At 38.5% G+C, this 22764-nt stretch overlaps 2 protein-coding genes across 5 annotated transcripts; one reads left to right on the top strand and one right to left on the bottom strand.

Moving 5' to 3' along the window:
• Positions 1-12263: 12263 nt before the first annotated feature.
• On the top strand, positions 12264-17916 carry LOC133743775 (protein FIP2-like). Of its 4 annotated transcripts, none has more exons than XR_009863259.1 (3): positions 12264-13633; positions 16891-17036; positions 17779-17916. XR_009863259.1 is itself a non-coding variant. In XM_062171807.1 (1 exon), exon 1 carries the CDS (start codon positions 12622-12624, stop codon positions 13594-13596), a length of 975 nt encoding a protein of 324 aa, XP_062027791.1. In that variant the 5' UTR covers positions 12266-12621; the 3' UTR covers positions 13597-13959. The 4 variants fall into 4 exon arrangements, 1 of the variants encoding a protein (XP_062027791.1); XR_009863258.1 differs by having other exon boundaries at positions 12265-13633; positions 16965-17036; XR_009863260.1 differs by having other exon boundaries at positions 12265-13633; positions 16965-17036; positions 17784-17909.
• Positions 17917-18041: 125 nt separating this feature from the next.
• On the bottom strand, positions 18042-20773 carry LOC133743774 (cationic amino acid transporter 6, chloroplastic-like). Its single transcript, XM_062171806.1, has 5 exons — positions 20243-20773; positions 19930-20152; positions 19344-19674; positions 18994-19222; positions 18042-18598 (listed from the first exon to the last, which is right to left on the bottom strand). The coding sequence occupies exons 1-5, from the start codon at positions 20688-20690 to the stop codon at positions 18042-18044; spliced, it is 1788 nt and encodes a 595-aa protein (XP_062027790.1). The 5' UTR covers positions 20691-20773.
• Positions 20774-22764: the final 1991 nt, after the last annotated feature.

Genomic DNA, 22764 nt, shown 5'->3' on the forward strand with positions numbered 1-22764 from the left:
AATACTTATATACCTACATTATAGGATGAAAAACTTATATACCTACATTCATATAAATTCAATTGTATCTATATAGTAGGTATTTAAAGTTGTATAGTAGAGATTTAATCTACCTAGACATACGAAGCAGGAAAAAAAAAACATATTCCCAATCTAATCAAAAGGTCCAAATATGTACATATAAAACCTATACCTAATTAAAAGATAAAATGTATGAAAGAGAAAATGTGAGATAATGAGAGAACCTTAGATATAGAGAAACTTGAATTTTTTTTAAACTTGTGAAATCTTACCTATAAATAAGGCATGTAAATGTGAAATAAAAATGTCTAATCAAATTCTAGGACAAATCTTACCTATAACACCCTAATCGATTCTATATTAAGGGTAAGCAAAAACTTCTTACCAAATCTATAATAATGGTAGCTGCGAATTGAAGATGTCATGTTAGTAAGACCTAAAAACGAACTAAGAAGGGAGAAGCTACACAAAAAAAAAATACTGATATGAAAGAAAAAGCTTGAAATAAACAAAGAAATGAGAAGTATGTGTTGGAAATAGGATACGCATGGAACAAGAAGAGGAAAAAAACGATGATTCGGTAGAAAAAAGGAGGAGGAGGAAGAAGAAGAAGAAGAAGAAAACAATGCGTGATAGGCAAGATCAAGGAAGAATAATGTCTTAATATATATAGATTCATCTTTTGAATTCAATCAAAAAACTAATAATATAAATTAAAGTCAACACATTAAATTTGCTAATTTTACATTAACAAGATTGCAATAATTTAGGATTACAATTAATATATTGGCTTTTACTGTTTATTGTGCAAAATATATTAAACAAGGGTATGTTAGGAATGAAAAATTTAGGTGTTGAGTCAGCAAGATAAAAAAGGAAATAAATCCAATGTGGCAGCTGAGTCATAGGACCGCGATTAATAAAAAAATTCATCCGGACTGCATCTAATATGGGCTGTGAGTTTTGGACTTAGATCTAATTAACTCATAAAATAATACCAGCCATCAGAACCCTTAACAAGTGGGTCTATCTTTGTTTTTTTTTTTTTTTTGAAAGGGTCTATCTTTGTTTTTTTTTAAGCAACAAGTTGGTATATCTTAATCACACGCAAAACCCAGATGTCCAACACTCACAAATGGAACTCCAAAACCAAACAAAACCAACCACTCAACCAATTGTCAGTGATCATAAAAAACAACTCAACCAATTGTCAAAAAAAAAAAAAAAAAACAAGTCAACCAAATCAAACAGCTAAAGCATAACGCAGCCAGGGTCTGTTTTTTTATTCATCTAACACATTTCTCATCAACAGACAGATGTGTAGCACAACCCAAAATAAAGTAAAATAAAACAACAATGTGGCTCTTCATACCTTAACCGCTTTCTTTTGATACCGGGTTCCTCCTAGCTCCTTGAAAATCCATAAACTGAGATCCACGGCGTAAGAGATTGGGAATGTAGCGGCGTCAAGGAGAGAGTTTAGGGCCGAGTCTAAAAATCAAATTCGGGAAAGGTGATGGGAAAGTAAGGCCATCTCCAGCTGTAGGGGGCTAAAATAGCCCCCCATAATCACTATTTATGCAAATAGTAAGGGCTATAATTTTTATCATCTCCAACCCTTAGGGCTATAAGTTTAAATGCCATGTTATTTTATTATTTTTCATTATGTATTTCTAATATATAGTATTTTATAACTATGCTACTATTTCCACTCTTCTATAATTATTTTTTTGATCAAATGTTATTAATTTTGTATATATGATTTTATCGTGCCACGTGTCACGTTGTAAGTAATTATTCATATTCTTGATTAGATTTGTTTGTGTGTTTATCCCGATGTCATCTTGTCATTTTACGTGCCACGTGTCGAGATATAATTCCTTACCGAGATTTTCGACTAGATTTTATATCTTCTTATCCCGATGTCATCTTCTCAAAATTTTCAGATTGGGTTTTGCTTGCCACGTGTCAATATATAATTTCTTATTGAGATTTTTGAGCAAATTTTATATCCATGTGGCATATCTTATCTTCCGCTCTAAAACTCAATAAAAGGCATGTCTTGAGTTCCATTCTTCACCATCTCAACTACTTCTTCTTCAATCACTTTCTTTCGTAGATATTTTAATCAAATTCTGCAATGAATTCCAATTGGGCTGCCAAGTGGGAGGAGATGACCACCAAAGAAGAGGAGGAGGAGGAGGAGGAAGAAGTTGATGCAAGGCTCCGAATTGCAAATAAAATGATGACGGATGCTGCAAATTGGTGGGCTTATGAGCAACTTCATCAACAACCACAGTGGGGTGGCTCAGTTGCAGGTCGAGTTACAAAAATCGACAACGTGGGCTAGCAAACCAAAGGTTGTTGAATGACTACTTCGTGGATAATCCGGTATTCAATGAGGTCGAGTTCAGACGACGCTACAGAATGAGGCGCGAAATTTTCTTTCGCATGCTAGACGATGTTCAGACGGCCAAACCCTATTTTAGGCAGTCATATGATAATGCCGGCCAACTCAGCTTCTCGCCCTATCAAAAGATAACATGCGCACTCCGTATGCTTGCCAATGCATGCTCAGTAGATTCCTTGAATGAATCCTTTAGGATGCCTGAGTCAATTGCGATCGAGAACATGAGATAATTTTGTCGTACCATAATATGATCGTGGAGGATGAGCGTCATGACTATTATGATGGTGATTCCGACGATGATGAACTTGACCCAAATAGATCAAGAAGAACCCGGGCAAGAATTTATGATGGTCCAAATTTACCTCGCAATCCGAGAACCGGCCAAATCTCAATTGAGGAATACATGCATCGTTATAGGCTAATACGCTCTAGAGCTGCAAATAATGATCTACAACAAGATCTTATCAAGCACCTTTGGGCAACTAGAGGCCAACGACATCGATGAGCACCTACTTATGAGTGTGGTTTTTTTTCTTTGTTTTGTTTGTGTGTGGTTGCAATAATTGACAATTTATTGTCATAATTTGTAGCTTGTTAATTTTCTCATTGTTATATTGTTGTGTGGCTTGTTTAATTATGATGAATAAAAGTTGTTTCAATTATCATCTTTTTTTAATGTATGACCCCAATGTACCTTGAATATAAATATCAAATAAATTTCTTACCAATTTATTTCTTAACTTGAAAAATACATCTTCATAACCTACGACAACTACCCACACTAACCTACAACTTAAAAAATTTATTAACCCAAACACTTAATCTAAGCACAAATTTAAATTGATTAAATAAATTAAGCTTCATCTTCATCGGATGGCATTTGTGGACGGTAGACATCGGATGTCTCGCCGGAATTTGGAAACAATTCACGTCCTTGGAGTTGGTGGAGAACTTCTCTTTTCTTCCCATCAAAATACTCTTTACTCCTTAGAGTAAAATTGATGGTTTGCATCATTAAAATAGCCTCTAACCTAGCAATCTCTCTTCGATCCTCCCTTTTCTTCTCTCTTCTCTTCCTTTCCTCTTCTGCCTCTTTCATTTGTGCCGCCATTTCTCTCATTCCGACAACCATTTCTTCTCCAATGGCTTTGACTTCCTCCTCTTTTCCCTTTTGCCTCGTTTTTCTTGAGGCATTTCTTCCCATAGGCCTAGGAATTCGTGTTTGAGATGAAGTAGGAGAATCCTCAATGAGATCCTCATCCTCCTCCAAAGAAATTGAGGTGCTTCGTTGAACCGGTGTTGGACCAAATTGTTCTTGAGGTGGATCTTAAAACGTCACCCAATCTTTGCACAAATTATAACAATTACCAACTTAAATGGTTGTCCTCTGGAGTCGTCCCTATAGAAACTCTCGGCTTGCCGTTGCTATCAAATTCAATCAATAACAAAAATTGTCACAAAATTAAATTACACAACAAACACTAAAAAAAATTAAAAATATATGTTTACAATTTTTCTCCCTAATAAATAAAACAATAAATTAATAAAAATAAAAACTCACTATATTTTGGAGATTTGCTCCGCTTTGATCCCTCCTTTTGGAACACTTGAGACATTGGTGTCATTTGTTCATGTTTGGAAATATATGTTTTTTCCATCGAGAATTACAACTCTCTTCCGATCTTGCCTTCGGAAGTTTGGTGCCTTCATAATACTCCAAGTATGTTTGTTGGATTCGTGCCCAAAGCCCTTGCTTTGATTGGTTGGTACCCTTCTCCATATCTTCCGAGACTTTGATATAAGCAATAGTAAGAGCTTCATCTTCTTTTGGCATCCAATTTCCTAATTTTTTTGTGGTGGAGGCCATTTTTGAACAAAGAAGATATGAGAGAAATTGCACAATGAGAAACAAGTAGTATTGGAGTGAGGAGGTAAAAAAAAATATGAGTGAATGTGAGAAATGAAAATGGGAGTGAGGAGGTATTTATAGGAATATTTGGCAGATTTTTTTATTATTTTTTGTCAAAATTTACCGTTGCATTCAAACTGGAAAAAAAATAATTCCCAACGGCTAGTCTTTAGCTGACAAAAAAAATAAAATTCAAACGGCTAGACTTTAGCTGACATCAGCAAGCTAACATCAACCATTTAATCTAAGCCATGGAGTTTGGTTCAGATGGGATTTGGAGCCACTAACGTGGTCCCCACAAAGATCAAGCCCAAGGGCTAAACAAAGGGTTACCTATACCCCAGCCCATGGCCCTTTTAGCACCTCAAAACTCTTTTTTGTAATAGCATAGACCCCCATTGGAGATGGAAAACACTATATTTTGGGCTATACCAACCCCTTAGCCCCCATTGGAGATGGCCTAAGTTTTGGGTTTCCTACCTTTTGGTCTGTGGGTTTTGGGGTTTCTATTTTTTAGTCTGAGGGTTTTGGGGTTTCTATTTACCTTTACCACTAAAGCTGAAGCGAATGGCTAATTTTTCAACTTTTCACTCTATAGTCAAGCTCTAGTCAACCTCCACTGGAGCCCAACGGAGTAACAGATACTTTTTAAACTTTTATGTATGTCTCTTGGGCTTTTTATTTTTGGGAATTAGTGAAAGAATTCATTAAAAATAACCAAAGGATATAAACCCAATGGGAAGAGCCCAAAGTAAGGCCTAAATACAAATAACCTGACAAGAAAAATTACAGCTCAACTCAAATTCACATGGATATGGTAAAAGAGTGTAATCCTAAAAATTAATTAATACATCATCTCCTACAATACAACAGCCGTCGCCCAAGCCATTTGCACAGCCGCAGCCATAGCCGCTGCCCAAAGTCAAAAGGTCGCCAAAAGTGCCATATCAAGGAAATAAAATCTGAATAACTGCTTACATTACAATATCAAAATACAAATCCAGACGAAATCAAGATAATGAGACGATAAATTTAAACCAAACCCACATACGTCTCAGCTATTTTTGTTTTTTCAAGGAAATGAATATGATTGTACGAAGACGAAAAATTATATACATCAAAATCTAACTCCGGAGCTTTTGAGTATTTCCAAAACTCCAATTTCAGTAACATAAAATGATATGAAGTTTCGAAATAGCACTATTTTAGTGGGTTCAAACAAGTACTTGAAGGGGAAACGCAAAACCAGAGATTAAACATCGTTCATTCCATGTCTCAACTGAGTCTCAAGGTTACAAGATATAGAGATTGAACTCAATTCATGACAAAAGGAGAAGCTGACATGTGTCATGCAAGACCACAACATTCTTGTAACTATTAGAACTATTCTTAGACTAATGGAAGAGCATACAAAGCAGGGTTAGAGTAGAAGTAACATAGGTGGTCTTAGCAAGTCCCGCCCCCTTGAATCACAAGCCGCCAACGGTTGCCGAAATCAAGAAATCTAGCCATTATGGAATGGGCCTCTTCCCAATCGCATGGGCCTCTTCCCAATCGCATCCTCCTTTAGCAGCCCAAACCATTGAATTAGCCATTGTGTAATGGGCCTCCTTTTTCTTATGGACCACAGACATATCCAATACTCTTAGGCCTCGTTTGGTTCACGGAAAGAAAAGTAATTCTTTTGTCTTTTCCATGGGAAGGGAAATGAAATTTCTCTACAACTTTCTATTCCGATGTTTGGTAACGTAAGGAAAGTTATCAGGAAAGTTGGTAAATAATGTAATAAAAAAATATGTTGTGAGTAATAAATGCGAGGAAAGAATGGGGGAAAGTGATTCCTTTGGGGTTTGGAAGGAACCATGCACTTTCCCCCTTATTTTCCCTTCCTTCAGGAAATGATTTCCTTTCCTGATGCTTATTTTCCGTGAACCAAACATGGCCTTACAGGAACCCAAATAAGCTATTTTCTGATCGAACACAAATGTATTGCTTTTGCTGTTTAATAAAATAATGTTTCATTGGCATATTTATCTTTCTTTTTTTACGTGACGAGTTCAATATATGCTGAAGTTGATGAGTTGATATCAAGATGGCATGATGACTTGTTTATGTAGTTAATCTCTTGTATGAGAGTTTGATTGTGTTCCAGACTTCCAACTCATACAATTGGGTCAAGTCCCTATATACAATATGATAGACGTAAGCAATTTCTGTGGTTTTTTGTTTTGATGTTATATTTGTACTTTAAATTAGTAAAAGGGTGTTATTGGAAATTACAATTTTCTATTTCATTCTTATGACTTACCAAATACTACGATAGGAATGGAAAAATTAATTCCATAATTTAATTTCCAATATGTTCCAAACACCCACATGAAAATTCCAAAACCTATTCCATTCCATATTAGTTTGGAAAGGAAAATAAATCATTTTCCTGTTTCGACATTCCGGCCAACCAAACGGGACCTTAGGCCTCGTTTAGTTCACGGAAAGGAAAGTAATTATTTTGTCTTTTCCATGGGAAGGGAAATGAAATTTCTCAACAACTTTCCATTCCGATGTTTGGTAACGTAAGGAAAGTTATCAGGAAAGTTGGTAAATAATGTAATAAAAAAATATGTTGTGAGTAATAAATGCAAGGAAAGAAGGGGGAAAGTGATTCCTTTGGGGTTTGGAAGGAACCACTTTCCCCCTTATTTTCCATTCCTTCAGGAAATGATTTCCTTTCCTTTTACATTCCTTTCCTGATGCTTATTTTCCTTGAACCAAACGTGGCCTTACAGGAACCCAAATAAGCTCTTTTCTAATCTAACTGAGGCAATGTGTGCGATGTAGGAGCTGTACGTGTTGCCTACGTGTTAGGGGTCGTACTTATAATGCCGCAAGTAACCTTGTCCAGGGTCATTAGTTAAGCCATTGGTTGGTTGCTTGTGTGCTTGGAGTGTTTTGGTAATTTATAAATTATGTAATTTATTTTAATTAGCATTTAGTTTCCTGGCCAAGTGCATGTTTCCTCCTGCCTTGGCCATTTATGCCAGTTATGCTCTTTAGGGAGGGGTTCCAAGTCGGCATAGTTCGGACTACGGAACAAGTATAGGTAAGCATGTGTACTTTTGCCTCCCTTAATTACCGTCTAACCATCAATAAAAGAGGAATTATGCAATCAACTGTGTCCCGTGACATTGCTCCGTGATCTTTTCTTTGGATTCATTTGTTCTTCGTGGTTGCCCAACATTTATATAATTGTATTCTCGCTTGCCGCTAGCACCGTTTTAATATCATGTGGCTTTCATTGTTCCTTACAAGGTACTCACTTGGCTGACTTGCTTGCTAGCAAGTGCCGCGCGATCCTTTTTGCGCATCGCAAAGTTCGGCCCGTGACACTATGCATTTCTTCAAGAGAGAAACATGAAAAACAGCTTGGATCTTTGGGGAAGGCAGCAATTCCAAGTGGTAGGCTACGCTCCCAATTCGATCCACTATCTTAAAGGGACCATAGAATTGTGGTGAGAGCTTGTGAGAAGTCCTCTTAACGAGTGATTGCTGGCAATATGGGTGGAGCTTGAGAATGACCCAATCCCTGATTGCAAACTCACAGTCAGTTCAATTCTTATCTGATTGTTGCTTCATTCTATTTTGGGCGATTGCCATGTGCTCACGGAGAGATTGAAGAAGAGCATCCGGTCAGCAACACGAGGTCCACAGAATGAACTGAGATGGTGCTAAGGATGTACCGCGTCACAGCCGACGGCAGAATGCCATAGAGGACCTGAAAAGGAGGCATCTTGATGGTGAAATGAGAGGTGGTGATCGATATACCACCCTTCCGCCCAATAATGCAGGCTTGTCTGCAATGAAGTACCTTAAGTAGTGCTCCACCGATTTGTTGATGACCTCCGTCTAGCCATCCGATTGAGAATGGTAGGCAGAACTATGACACAACTAGGTGGATATATGAATATTCACTTTATAAAAAAAAAAATAATAAACCAAACCAATCGATAACTCTTCTTTCTCTTCTTCACATATTACCCAGTAGTCATTATAACCACAATTTCAAGATGACTGCAGTTGCTCAAGCTTGACAAAATTCATTAAATCACCATATATAGTCTTTAGGTTCCTTAATTAGATCTCTGCTAAAATCACTAAATCATAAATCTTTTGTCTACTAAATTGTATTTCCTGAAAAGTGAGATTACAACGGTAACACGTGTTTCAAGAGCTAAACAACTTTTCATTTCATATTGTGTGAGTCTCCCTTTGAAGAATCACCCAAAGTGAGATTATTTAATAACATTCCATAGCTTTCCCCACCCATGCTAAAATCACTAAATCAAAAATCTTTTGTCTAGTAAACTGTATTTCCTGAAAAGTGAGATTACAGTGGTAACACGTGTTTCAAGAGCTAAACAACTTTTCTTTTCACTGTGTGAGTCTCCCTTTGAAGAATCACCCACCATGGGGGCAGGAGTGAAACCCTTTGATCATCTTTATAAAAATAATAATAATATACCATAGCTTTGTCCACCCATGCATATATATCGAACATGATTTCAATTAACCATAATCGAACTCAAAAATTTAAGCAATGGATCATGCAGCCTAACTCCAATTAGGAAAATTTCTTTAATTCAATTAGATATAATTATTAATCCTCACCCTTTATATAATTCTATTTTAAGTCTTCTTAAAATGCAACTTTTTTTTTTAATAAGAAACATAAGATTGTGACCTAAGTTTGCACAAGCATCTGCTGCAAAGTTTGATTTTCTTAGTATATGTTTAAAGGTGATTAAGTAAAAATTTCTTTCGATCGTCCTGATATCTTCAACGATTTCTAGTATCCTTGTGGGGGGATTTTGTTGTTCACCGCATCAATGATGAGCATGGAGTCTCAAAATGAAGCTTTTGTTCCTTTTAAGTGAAAACAGAAGTCCAAGCACTACACCACCAACCCCAGTCTCCACCACATGGTATAGAATTTCTTGGGTTACTATGAATACAATGATGTACATTATTATTTTCTACAGCCCCGCGCACGCCTTATTGTTAAGTTTTTTTTTTTTTTTTTTTTTTTTTTTTTTAGGGGAAAGACGACAGACTATATTAGATGCAAACTAAGGAGTACATGGAGCGATGCAAAAGCATCGAAAGAAAATAAAAAAGCATAACAAGATGCACAAACGCATCTAAAATGAAGAAAAAACAATAAAGGATAACAAGATGCACAGACGCATCTAAAATGAAAGGTAACCAGGATGTGACTTGATGCCGAACGACATCGCTGCACTGCATATGTCACGAGAGCAGTGTAAATGTAACAGTAGCCGTAACCGGTGATATGATCACCTAGGAGAGGTGATTCGCTCACCAGGAGTTCGAAAGTAACCGAGGGTGTCAGAAACTCGAAAATTAGCAATCGAACTCCTAAGAACCAGAACCAATACCAAATCAATATGAGTGGTTGTCTTGGATCCAAGATCCAGATTTGTGTACCACCCGGGTCCCAAATACGGATCCAAATTCGCCCCGAAACAGAGTGCGAAGCGGATGCCTCAGAATCAACAAAAGCCGAATCCCAATCAGAGCTGCTCTGGGCACCCAACCTATTGGACACCCAAGAACAGGCCCAGCTGAGACTACTCTGGACACCCAGGCGACTGGGCATCCCGCCGAATCGGACTGCCTCACTGCCACCTCCTCCGGAAGCAAAACGCCACGCCGCCTTCGCCTGAGAGAAGAAAGCAAACCGGAGGGAGAAACCTAGCAATGGTGGACTCCACCGGCGCTACCCGGACCTTGCTGCCAGACCACCAGAAGATGAGGATTGACCACCACCAGAAGAAGGAGAGGTCTGCCAACCTAGCATGATAGAAGCCATCTGAAGAAAACCACCAGCCCAGACCGACCTAGTAAACCAGATCGGACCCAGCCAGCAATCACCTCCGGACGCCTTCAACCTCCTAAATCGGATTGCATCCCAACCTCCTCTGTCACCGGCAACCACCGCCAAGCCTGCCCGGCCACCATCGCAGCAACATCTCATCCCCTGCGAAAAGGAATAAATAGATCCAGGATCCCAAATTCGAATTGCCGCACACAAATCCGTGCTGGAGAAAGCTCTCCTCGGGCAAATATCTCTCAAGCAATCGGACTCCAGAACAGATTTCCTGTTAGCACCACAAAAGTCCGAGAAGCAATCCAAAAAACGGATACCACAACCCACCGGTTGAACAGAGGGGAAGCACGACCTCGAGGAGGGCGAGAGACAGGCTTCATGAGGAGAAGGAGACTCATCGGAGGCCAAGGATCGCGACGAGCAAAACCCTAAAGCTAGGGTTTGCCGCCGCCAGAGAGAGAGGGGTAAAGCTCTCATTGATGCTGTTAACTTTTGCCTTATTGCTAAGTTGATTTGCTGGTCACAATAGCTAGTTTGGTAAAGTTTTTTTACTATCCTTCATATTCTTGGATCACAAAGAAAATAAAGTGCCATAAACTTTCGTCACCTTTGGACCAAGTGTGGTACAACCCTTTTATTCTCCATCTGTCATTATGCATTTCGTCACTTTTTGACCAACTGTTGCAAAACCCTTTTCCTACTCATGCATCTGTTTCTATCTACCTTGGTTGATAGTGGTGGATTTTTTTCTTCGCCACCCATCAATAGCCAATGGTTTTTTGATTCCCCTCACGTACTGCTTTGATATATGAGATTTTAGACTCTTCTAGATAAAACGACAAATTCCAAAGCCACGACCTCTGTGATTTTTCTTGATCTTTTTGAATCGCGTCATCTTTCTTCAGTTTTTTTTTCAGTGTTGCCTTCTGCTTCCCAGTGTAAATTCCTTCATTCACCTTTTCTGGTTATTTCCTCTTTAAAGAATTTATATATGGAGTCTCTTTCATTTGGCAAATCACTTTTGTATGATTTTAGATTTTATCTTTGACTCAGAGAATGTGAAGATATTGGACGTAACGGTGATAATACTACCCCAAATGAACCAGCAGAACCAAGAAGAAGAAACTACGGGCAATGTAAGTTGCTATCCTCGCCTCAGTCATGATAACTATTTAACATGTATTATTAAAATATAAAAAAAAAAAAAAAGAGAGAGGCCTTTCTCTATGCCACAATAAAACAGGAGAGAGCAAGCTGCAATGTGTGTCCCAGCCCTGACCCTTACCTGAATTTACATCTCAGCATGCTGGAGGCACAGACCAGCGCAGGGCACACACACGGGCTCCAATAGTTTGAATGAGCTATCAACAACTCAGTCCCGGAAGGTTTGGAGCTCGTGGGCCATGAAATTACAAATCCGCACCTTGATACCCAGTACACACTAGTTGGCGGCAAAGCTATAATACCCATCTAATAGAAAAGCCAAGAGACGCATACCCTAACCGAATCATATTTCCTACACGAACAAATAGAAACCACAAAGACTAAATTATCAAGTGATTTGGAAATTGGATAATTTTGTAACTAGTTGTGGAGAAGCTAGCTTTAATGGAGAAAATCAATTTCCAATGAAAGAATCTTGACAGAACAATTACCTGATTCACCTCATAATTCCAAACAGAGGTTGATGAAACCGCTCATGCACTCAGAACATGAGTGCAATACTTGAATAAGACCATTACTGTGGGTCAAATTAATGGGAAATTAATATAGCATTCTTCACCCGTTGATTCTCCAATGGATCTGGGTGGAAGACATAAAATATATGTACTGGCGGTCATAGCATTATTGTTCAGGATGATGCGTGACGAAATGTCAACTTTGTACGATAATTGCCTATAACGAACGTAAGGTTACCATACGGAAGGATATACGTTACCTTTTCATTGAACCAGAGTTGTTGATGGATTAACTGATGATGACGTTGGAATTTAATGGGAATGGTGAGTAGCTAGAGCAACGAAATTTGACGATACGGATCTGAATTTGGCACTGGCTGGGAAACAATTAGGACGTCACGTGCAGACCATGTAATGCACAGTACTATTGGTGGTGGTGACGTTCCACGTGGAGCACGGCAGCAGTACCGAACTCCGTACGTAACGTAATGTACACTATGGTGGGCTGACTCGCCGCACCAGTAGTGGCCCCTATCGTGGCGGACTCCTTGTGCGACCTTTTCACCCGCCGCCCAACTGCGCCACCCCGCGCACGTTAGCATTACCTCACCGCCTTCACCCACAATATGCCACCCACCAAATCTCTCCCCCGCAACCAAAACCACCCCCCTCTCCTCTCCTTCACCGCAACCCAACCATGTCCACCGCCGCCCTCCCCACCAAACCCCGCCGGGTCCCACCCCCCTGCTGGACCCAGGACGAGGCCCGCTCCCTCATCCTCGCCTACCGCGACCGCTGGTTCGCTCTCCGCCGCGCCAATCTCAAATCCGCCGACTGGGACCACGTCGCAGCCGCCACCGCCGCCGCGGCTCCCTCCTCCCCGCCCAAGACCGCGCTGCAGTGCCGGCATAAGATGGAGAAGCTTCGCAAGCGGTACCGCGCTGAGAAGCAGCGGGCTTCTGGGTACCCGGGTCGGTTTTCCTCGTCGTGGGCTTTGTTTCATCTCATGGATGAAATGGAGTCCGGCCCGGATCGGGGATTGGATAGTGGTGGTGAGTTTGGAGGTGGGTTTTCGTTAAAGGCTCGTAATTTGGTGAAATTTGATGGAAATGTTGGTAGGGATTTTAGTCCTGATGTTGATGAGAATTCTAGCTTTTATTCTGAAGGTGATGATTATGTTAATCAAGGGTTTAGGCCAAAGAGTAATGGCAAGGCTGATGTGAATCTTAAGCACAGTTTCAGGAAACATGGGGACTATGGAGTTGATATTAGAAGTGATAGGGATTTTGTGCCTGCCGGTTTTCGGCCAAAGAGTAGTGGCATTGTTGATGGGAATGTAAAGAGCAATGTGCATTTTAAGGAGTTTGATGGGTATTCTTGTTTATCAGGATCAAAGTTTGTGAAGAAGAGTGGTGTTGTTGGGATTAAGAGAGATGTGGATCCTGTTGAAGACTTGGCTTCATCGATTATGCGGTTGGGAGAAGGGTTTGTGAGGATGGAGAAAATGAAGATGGAAATGACGATGGAGATTGAGAGGATGCGAATGGAGATGGAGCTGAAGCGTAATGAGGCCATGATCGAATCCCACCAGCAGATTGTGGATGCTTTTGTGAATGCATTATTGGAAAGGAAGAAGAAAAAGAAGGCCAAGGTGGAGTCTTCCCATGCTTAGATGGATGGAACTTCGTTTACACTTGAACTGTTCGTTTGTAAGTTTGCTGCTTACTCTTACCAGAACATGCAAAGTTAGGATGATCTTCTTTCTTTTTCTTCCTTTATTGTTGACAAAAGAAATAGTATGATAGGATATCTGCCTTGTAGTGGATAATTTGATTTGTTGACAGGCAGATAGATGCATGAACTTGTCATCATGTTGTTAGTTACTACAAGATGTTGAATTTACCTGTCTCCTTTTTTTAGTTGATTCATGATTCAATACATGATTAGAATCTATTGATTTCCTGAGATTGAAATGGTTTTATTGTGGAGGTAGTGTGTGTGATGATATGTGAATGCTTATGTGTAGATTTTCTTCTGGTATCAGACCCGCAAATTAATTTCTTTGAATGAAAAGATTTTAGTTTTATGGTTTTATATCTGCTGAGGTTGCCAGACCATTGATTGAATATGATTGTTTTTTTTTTCTTTTCTGTTTTTTATTGTAAATTTGTTCTCAACCTGTGCTTGTTTTATTTTTAACTACTATTTAAGTTCATGATAGCAAGTATATACAAATACCAAGTGCACTGCCAAACATTTTCAGGGTTCTATCTCCAGAATCTATATAAGCAATCCTAAAAAATTAGAGCAACCTTGGTGTCGTTTTTTTTTTTTGGAGAACCTTTTATAATTATATTAGAACATAATAGTAAAATGTTTTAAAGAATAGTAACAGAAACAATCTATTCCAGCCCTTTCCCTAACACACCTCTTTGTGACAACTCCTAGATTAACTTGTAATAACCCTTGGCTTAGCCGGGGGCTCCAGTGAAGTGTTGGATTGTGAGGAATAAGGAGGAGCTCCAAGAAAAAACTTCGGAGTTATGGGGTTGAGAGTCTGTGTGTTAAGAATTGCCTTTCTTAATGTGGGACTGATAGGGCCCAAATTACTTGTCCATAGCTAATCACTCCAGTTCCTTGTTTCAATAAGCCTTACCAGAAACACGATTCCAAATCCAAGCCTTGGCCATTTTAATCCGAGGCAAAGTGGATTTATCATCAAGATTTTTCTCCCTATGTCTGATACTTAGTACTTTACAGAGACAGCCAAACAACTGGATAAACACACTTTTGGTGGCCTTTTTCCCTGTTCTGTTACGAGGGAGGGGCCAAAGGGGGAGCGAGGGTTTGAATTTTGTTCTTGGTGCAGGGGTTAACGCTCCTCGACCACTAGAGCGACTAGCCCCCACACCTGTGTTTATCAAATGAAGAGGACTTTCTGAACCCTGTGCATGGGTTATATTCCCTTCCTAACTGAACTTCAGAAAGAACTAGTCTAAGAGTATAATTTAGCATGATGAATTCTTTTTGAAGAATTCTAGGATCACAAGACTAAAACATAGAGACATGAATACTGATTAATTCTAACGACAACCATAGAGTAGTAATAGCATGGAGGGGCTCTTGACCAGTGAAAGAAAATTTGGATCCAGACAAAGGTCAGTTAAAGGATTTGGTGGTTAAGTACCAACAATTTGGCTTCTGATAAATGGCCATTCCTAACTTCTTCCTCACTTTTTAACAAGTTTTATTTTATGACATATTGATGAAATATCTATATAGGAGTTCAAAGCCAATCTCTCAGAGCCCTATCCCATGGGCTGTTGGCTTTAGAACTGTACATTAAGCCAATGTATAATATTATGGCAGTTGTTTTCTTTAGAAGAGGTTAGAAAATGAAGAATCTATAGCAGTCACTTTATTTGTCCCAAAGTATTTCAAATAGCTGGCCTTTACTTGGGGTCCATGGGGTCTTAAGTTTGACTAACATCTTCAAACATCCAACCAAAAACAAACTCTTGCAACTATAAGAGAGAGTTCTTTAAAGGAATCACTTTCTATTATTTTGCTCTCTTGTCTTTTTAGTGAAAGTTTGTTTCCTTTATTCTTTTTTGGTCTGGTAAAGTTTGTTTCCCAAATGAAAGAAATTTGGCAAACTTTATGGTTTGTTCGATATTTTTACTCAATTTTATGGAGTCCTAAAATCAACGGCGGTGAAATGAAGAATCCATAGCAATATACCTCACTCCAACACTTTTATAATGGAGAAAGGAGAAATTGAATATGAGAATAGGATATCAAATGATAGTTGGAAGAGGGATGTTTCTCTGTTTCCACCATTGAAGTCACTTATTAGGGAAGATTGTATTTTAATTTACAAAGATGGAAGGGCAGACACTTTTTCTTGGGCAATGTGAGACTATGATTCGGGCATACAGACCTTAACAATTTGAGAGTAGGATATCAAACGATAGTTGGAAGAGGGATGTGTCTCTGTTTCCACCATTGAAGTCACTTAATAGGGAAAGATTGTATTTTAAATTACAAATATGGAAGGGGACACTTTTTCTTGGGCAATGTGAGACTGTGATTCGGGCATACAGACCTTAACTCTTTTGATTCTGGCCATTGGAATAATCAGACATACATTGTGTGTATGGGGTTTTGGGGGAGGGGTACTATCATTGATTATCTTATATCTCAGAGATATGATGGGTCCATGAACTGGGTAAAGGGCAAAATCACAATAAAGGATCTCAATGGAACACTAGAAGTTGCAGGTAAAGTTCTCTCTTTCTGGAGTTATGGCAGTGACATTAATCAATCACAGGAAGTGGTCCAATGGATGCAATTTTGTCAGATCCCACTAGTTGATCTTTCTAGTGCAATCATCAGTGCCTCAATGGATTTTGGGACCCTATAACCCACTGTACATTGTAGTTCTTAATGATATTCTGTTACGATTTGTGAGTGTGTGAATTGTTGTTGAAATGTGAAATTGAACAGAAATGGTTTCTAACTACTCTTTGAAGGACACAGGACCCTTATAATCCTGGTCGCCCTATGCTCAATCAAATGTTCTGGGTTGGACAGAATGTAACATCAGACTCAGAAGCTATTGCTAACATTGTTATTCCATTCCTTTTTGCATGAAGCAATATGAAGCTTAGCTAACTAGGAAATGAAAGTATATACTAGCTTTTCATGTATGACACTCTTACTATATTTGTTGAATGATCTTTATAGCAATGATCTCTGAGTTTAATGGTACCTCCTTTCCTTTAGGAACAAGGTGGATTCTGAACTTGAAAAAATAATTACTTGTACATCAAATAATTGGTTTGTAGATATTTTATGGAAAAGCTGAGGTCAGATTCATATACTAGTTGGATAAGTACACGAGTTCTTCAGACCAAATATGTGGTCATTTTAAATTACAGCTGATATTCATTTTATCTGGAATTAGATTATAAGTATATATGAGTTCTTCTCCAAGAAGTATCTACGAATACAAAGCTGTTGTGTTTTTCAATGCAACAGAGGGTGCAGGATATGGGACCGCTCTAAAAATATCATGGTTGATTGACTACAAGTTGTTCTGGCTATCTACCGGTAAGTGTCTTTGTTCAAGCTCTAGCTTTGTTCTATAAATTGCCTCGCTCATCTATGTGTTTCAAAGTGGATTTGAAGAAAATTTTGCTTATGGATTTGTTAAGAAAAATAATCTTTCGTAATTTGAGATCTTGTAATCTAGTGAGTACTTATGTGGGAAACTTCAGCTAAGACAAAGCAATGATAATTTTTCCTTATACAAAAGAAAATTTTAGCAAATGATGAAACATAAAATATTTAGCCTTTGGATTTCTTAAGATCAATTCTTTCTTAATTATCTGAAAGTGAAAACTTCTGTATTTCCGCCATCCATGTATGATAGACAAGGATTATTGGTTTATTAAGCTTTCCTTAATCATACAAGAGAATTTTAGATAAAAACATGAAGTTGAAAAGTTTAGCCTTTGGGTTTCTGGACAACAGATTATAATCTTGCTTAATTTGAGAAAATCTCTTATTTTCTTTGGAGGATGTCATGAATTCTGAGTAGAAAACTACAGTATCTATGTAAGACAGAAGCATTAATATGTTGTCCTTGTAAAAAAGGAAATTTTAGTAAATGATATAAACATGAAAACTTTGACTTTTCGTGAGGTTCATAATTTCCCCGCTTTCTTTTCAATTGAATCATGAGGTTCTCTTTGATGCCCATCATTACAATCTGTATGACTGCAGTCATCTTTCCACTCTCATAAAAAACTTATATGATCTTTTCTCTTTTTCTTTTGTTTGTGTGTGCTAGAAAAGAGTTTATATGATGAGGCAGCAGAAGGGAAAAAGGGAAGTGCAGAAAAACTAGTGACAGACACATACGCGCAGGCGCGCGTAAACACAGAAGTACTTTGGTTTTCTTTTGCTTTTGACAGTTTTATGGACAATTAACTTTGTCATTCTATCTGATCTGAATTCCTCTTTGCTTTATGGGAATTCCCTAAACAAAATGAGGTAGCTCAAAAAGTGCTATGAAAATAAAGATACAGAAAATACAATTAAGTTTGCTAATAGTCAAACTACTTGAATATCTAGCTTTATTTGTTGCACTGCTGAGCTTGGATTCACTTCATCAACACCAGTACTCTCCCTCTCCTCTGCCTTATAAGTCGAGTGAACACCATACAGTAGATAGAACAATGTTATGAAACATGCCCATATGGCAAACCTTTCGAATGAGAACTTCTTTAGTGTGGTCATGAGAAACACATTAAGGAAGATAGATAGTGCAGCCGGCCATGGCATGAATGGCATCGACCACCCAGTGGGATGGCAAACACAAGGTACCATGTAGTTGAAGAAGGCAATGATGGTAACTGTTGACATTCCGAAAAGCGGTAACCCCCAGCGTTGTTGGTTAAGCTTCCAGGACACGGAAAAGCCGATGGCACTAGATGAAAGGAGGAAGAGGAACAAGAGAGTTTGAAATGGGGGGTTGTTGGTGATGATCACATATCGACGATAAATGAGAGCATTGGCCACAAGGTAGAACACCAAGAGGGTGCCGATGGAGATCATTTCAATCACTATTTCGAGGTCAGTGAAGAGTGCAATTGATGCTGTGCAGAGTCCTACACCATAAAAGATTCACCGGTTAAATTGTCTGGTTTTCTACTGTTTATTTCTTCAACTATTTCACTTTTTGTATGATTTGATGGGTCAACTTAAGGCAATTGATTATAATTAAATGTCAACATATGACAAGATGTATTGGTTGCTTGATGCTGTTGCAAAGTCCTATATCACAGGTATTGCCTGAAATTCTTGTTGACGCAAGTGCTTTTGCCATCATCTGTCTGTAATTTTCTTTCTTGCGATGTAAATAGAGAAAAGATTTGGTGAGGGAGGTTGGAAATTAGGTTTGGACTATAATAGACGAGAGGTTCGATTCCAATGTAACAAAAAATATAGGGGGATAAGATTTATGAGAAGCAATCAAAAAGCATAAAATTATTGACTAATTTACCGAGGAAGAGTGTGGCATTCAGTGGAGTGCCTGTTGAAGGATGCACCTTGGCTAACCAGGATGGCACTAGCCGCGCCCTTCCAATAACACAAAGGTACCTGGCTTGGCCTAACATGGCAACCAAGAGTGAAGCAACAATCCCCAAGCTTGCACCAGCCGCAACCACGTTACTTGCCCAGTCCCAACCAATCTGTCTGAAAGCCACTGAAAATGATACTCTCTCTGATATCTGTGGATCACTCCAAGAATTCCAATTATTAGGGATATATAGCCACTAATTGATTCTCATCACATAACATGTCAAATTGTCTAGTAAGAAAACATTCAAATTAAAATACGTATGTACTGACCTTGTTGTAAGGAACCATCAAACACAAGGACAAGGCCATAAGGCAATAAAGCATGGAGGTAATGACAACGGAACCAATGATGCCGACGGGCAGGCTCTGCGAAGGGTTTTGGATCTCTTCGGCCATGGTTGAAGCTGAATCGTAGCCGATGTAACTGAAATAAACTATAGCTGCCCCATCAAGAACTCCTCTAACACCAAAAGGTGCTAGTCCCTTAGGCTTCACCAAGTTGTTGGTGCTCCCAATGCAGAAACCAGCAATTATAATAAACCCAAAGAACACCACATGAAACACTGTCATAACAAGGTTCAGTGTGGAGCTTTCCTTTGTGCTGCATATTATCGAAAAGAAATCAACACCCATCATTTTCAGACAAAAGATCACCATTAATTGCTTCATTAACCCAATAATACTTGGGACTTCATCAATTATACTAATGGTGATGTCAGCAATGATAATGTATTGATTGAAAAGCTAGAAACTATATACAAATGTCCACCAACTCGATGCCTCAGAAGGTCTAGATGCAAATGTTGGGCAGCTAGATTATGAAAATACATACAAGCTACGGAAGAAGTAGAAGTACCTATGGCAAAGGCAGAAAGTGAGAAGTAGAATAAGAGCAACAGCTGGGAAGTCCAACATATTATAGCCCTTTACTAACCCATCCACTTCTACTCTCCATGTCCTTGGATCATCTTCTCCAAATGCAGAGGATAAATACTCAGTAAAACTCCTCGCCACAGCAGCATTTGACAATACATACTCCATGAGTATATTTGCCCCAGCAAAATAACCGACAAATTCTCCTATTCACACATGAAATGAAAGTAAGATATGAACCAGAAAATGAAGCCAATAACATCGATCAACCAGTAATAGGGTAGTAGATCATATACCAAAAGTCACTCTGAGATAACTAAAAGCACCACCAGCAACTGGAATTTGAACAGAAAATTCAGTGTAACACAAGGAAGAAAGAAGGGCTGATATTCCTGCAATGATATAGGATATGAAGACAGAAGGACCGGCTGTTTTGTGGGCTACAGAACCTGTTGTGACAAAGACTCCAACACCAAGCATGCCTCCAACACCAAGAGCCATGAGATCATACCACTTGAGTTTTCTCTTCATATCAGCCCCTGACCTTTGCCTCACTTGGTTGAGCTCCTGGTCTGGGGTCCAGGTGGCAAGCATTCTCTTTCTGAGCCTGTGGGGTGTTTGGGACAGGGATTGGAGATAGTTGGAGAAGCAAAGTCTGGTGTTTGTGTTGCTGGGAGGAGTTTGAGTTGTGGTGGTGGTGGAAGCCATGTTTGCAAAACTATACTGGAGTGTTTTGGCTTCCATGGGAAAGATGGGGTGCGAAGGTTTAAATATATAAGCACTCTTGGGAGATGATATATTGCTTTGATTCTATATGAGAGAACCCAAATGAGTGTCCCTAGCTTTATTAAAAGCACCTAGTTAGCCTGGGCCTTATTTAAATGACAATTATAACTCACTCTCTCATTCTTAATTAAAAGAAAAATACACTTGAATGTCTACACTCGCCAAATTTGTACGCCAAATTTTGCTTCATCAAATGTGTTGTATTTCACTTTATCAAGTGAGATAGCGAGATGTATAAATACGTATCATTTGGTGACGTTTAGCCGTAGACACTCGTAGCAATGTCTCAATATTCATTCTGAGTTCACTTTAAATCTCACTTGTATTTAGCTGGACATGTGATGATCAAACTAGAGCATTATTGTCTGTTGTTCTCTATTGTCTGCTAGTCCCGGGGACTTATATATACTAAACAAATTTGATGAACAAATCAAGTATGGTGTTAGTATAGTATTTTCCTTACACATATATACTACAGTTTTTGAGTGTTCCACTCCCTAGAGGTACGTTCTTCTGTTTTAGGACCATGTAGGAAAAGGTAGAAAAAGGCCAAGCCATTTTGAAATGAGCTTAATTTGTAAAGAGGAATCACAATGTGAAGATTTAACAGACTTGACCCTATCTCTTGGAATTTCCTCACCTGAAACTTTGAAAAGATGTGACAATCAAGCATCCACACTTTGTTAAAGCAAACTAAAGGGGTTTCCTCTCATAGTGTCAAGAATAAGTGGACTTGATTCCTCACCAGAATATGTAATACGTGCTTAGAGATGTATACATATACTTGCATATATGTCATTAATTCACACAGGTATTCTGATTGACATACAAATTAAGTTGTAGTGCCCAGCATTTAGGGACTGCATTACAATTGGTTACTACTACTTTGATTGCATTTCAAAGCCCTCGATATTCTCTATCTTAAGAATGATACTCAAGTTAATGGCGGTGCCATATGTTTAGCTTCAATTTAGAATTCCTTTTAACTAAGGTGCCAAACTAGTGGTGTTGGAGTACTCCATCTGTGAGAGAGAGAGAGAGAGAGAGCAATTGGACATTATATATATATAAATAAGGATATTATGCTTAAATGTAACAATGTTGGAGGAAGCTATGACGATCGTATGGCTTTTCTCCATTCTACTGTGATGTTCCAATAGTCGTGTAATTAATTGACATACAAAAAACGGAAACCATCTTCTGCCATAGATTAGGATTAAGCTCTGTTTGAGGTTTATTAGAAATTGTATTAATTAGCTCAGGGTTAAAACATATATAGATCATTCATAAGATACTTGAAAATGGGAATACTATTTTAGTACATACATACTGCACGCATGCATTTGTATGTACAAGAGAGAACTCTAGTATAAACTGATTAGCTTATTCGTACGTACTCTAAAACTAGCTATCTACTTATTAGCTTCGTAACATACTGCACGCATGCATTTGTATGTACAAGAGAGAACTCTAGTATAAACTGATTAGCTTATTCGTACTCTAAAACTATCTACTTATTAGCTTCGTATTACGAATAAACAATCAAATGAACATTGGATCAGATTAGGTTGAATTGTTGAATTCAAACCCTAATTAGCTGCTTTGATCTCTCTCTCTCTCTCCACATTAACTTTCACTACAAGCATAGGAAATGATGCTAGTAGATCGATATAAAGCATATATGTATACTTGAGCCCCAAAGAAACAAAAAAGTTAAAAGAAGGGGAAACGAAAACTCTTAACTTCAATCTGTAGAAGCTATGTCAAATGGTTATCTTGTACTTGTATCCTTTGTATATATCTAATCTCTAGACTTGGACACTTAGTTCAACTCATTGATCTTTGGGTTTCAAGTGAAACAAAAAAAGTATGTTTGAACCCGTTATTTTTTTCTGTTTTTTAAACGTATATTCTAGCTAGTAGATAATTAAGTTAAATATGAATAGATATGCGTCCATCCTATCCCCATTTCAAGATTTGAGTCTATAAGAATTTGAATAAAGGCCAATGCTAGGTAGCTTCTCATCTTAAG

This window comes from Rosa rugosa, chromosome 4 (genome assembly GCF_958449725.1).
Source record: "Rosa rugosa chromosome 4, drRosRugo1.1, whole genome shotgun sequence".
Taxonomy (NCBI): Eukaryota; Viridiplantae; Streptophyta; class Magnoliopsida; order Rosales; family Rosaceae; genus Rosa; species Rosa rugosa.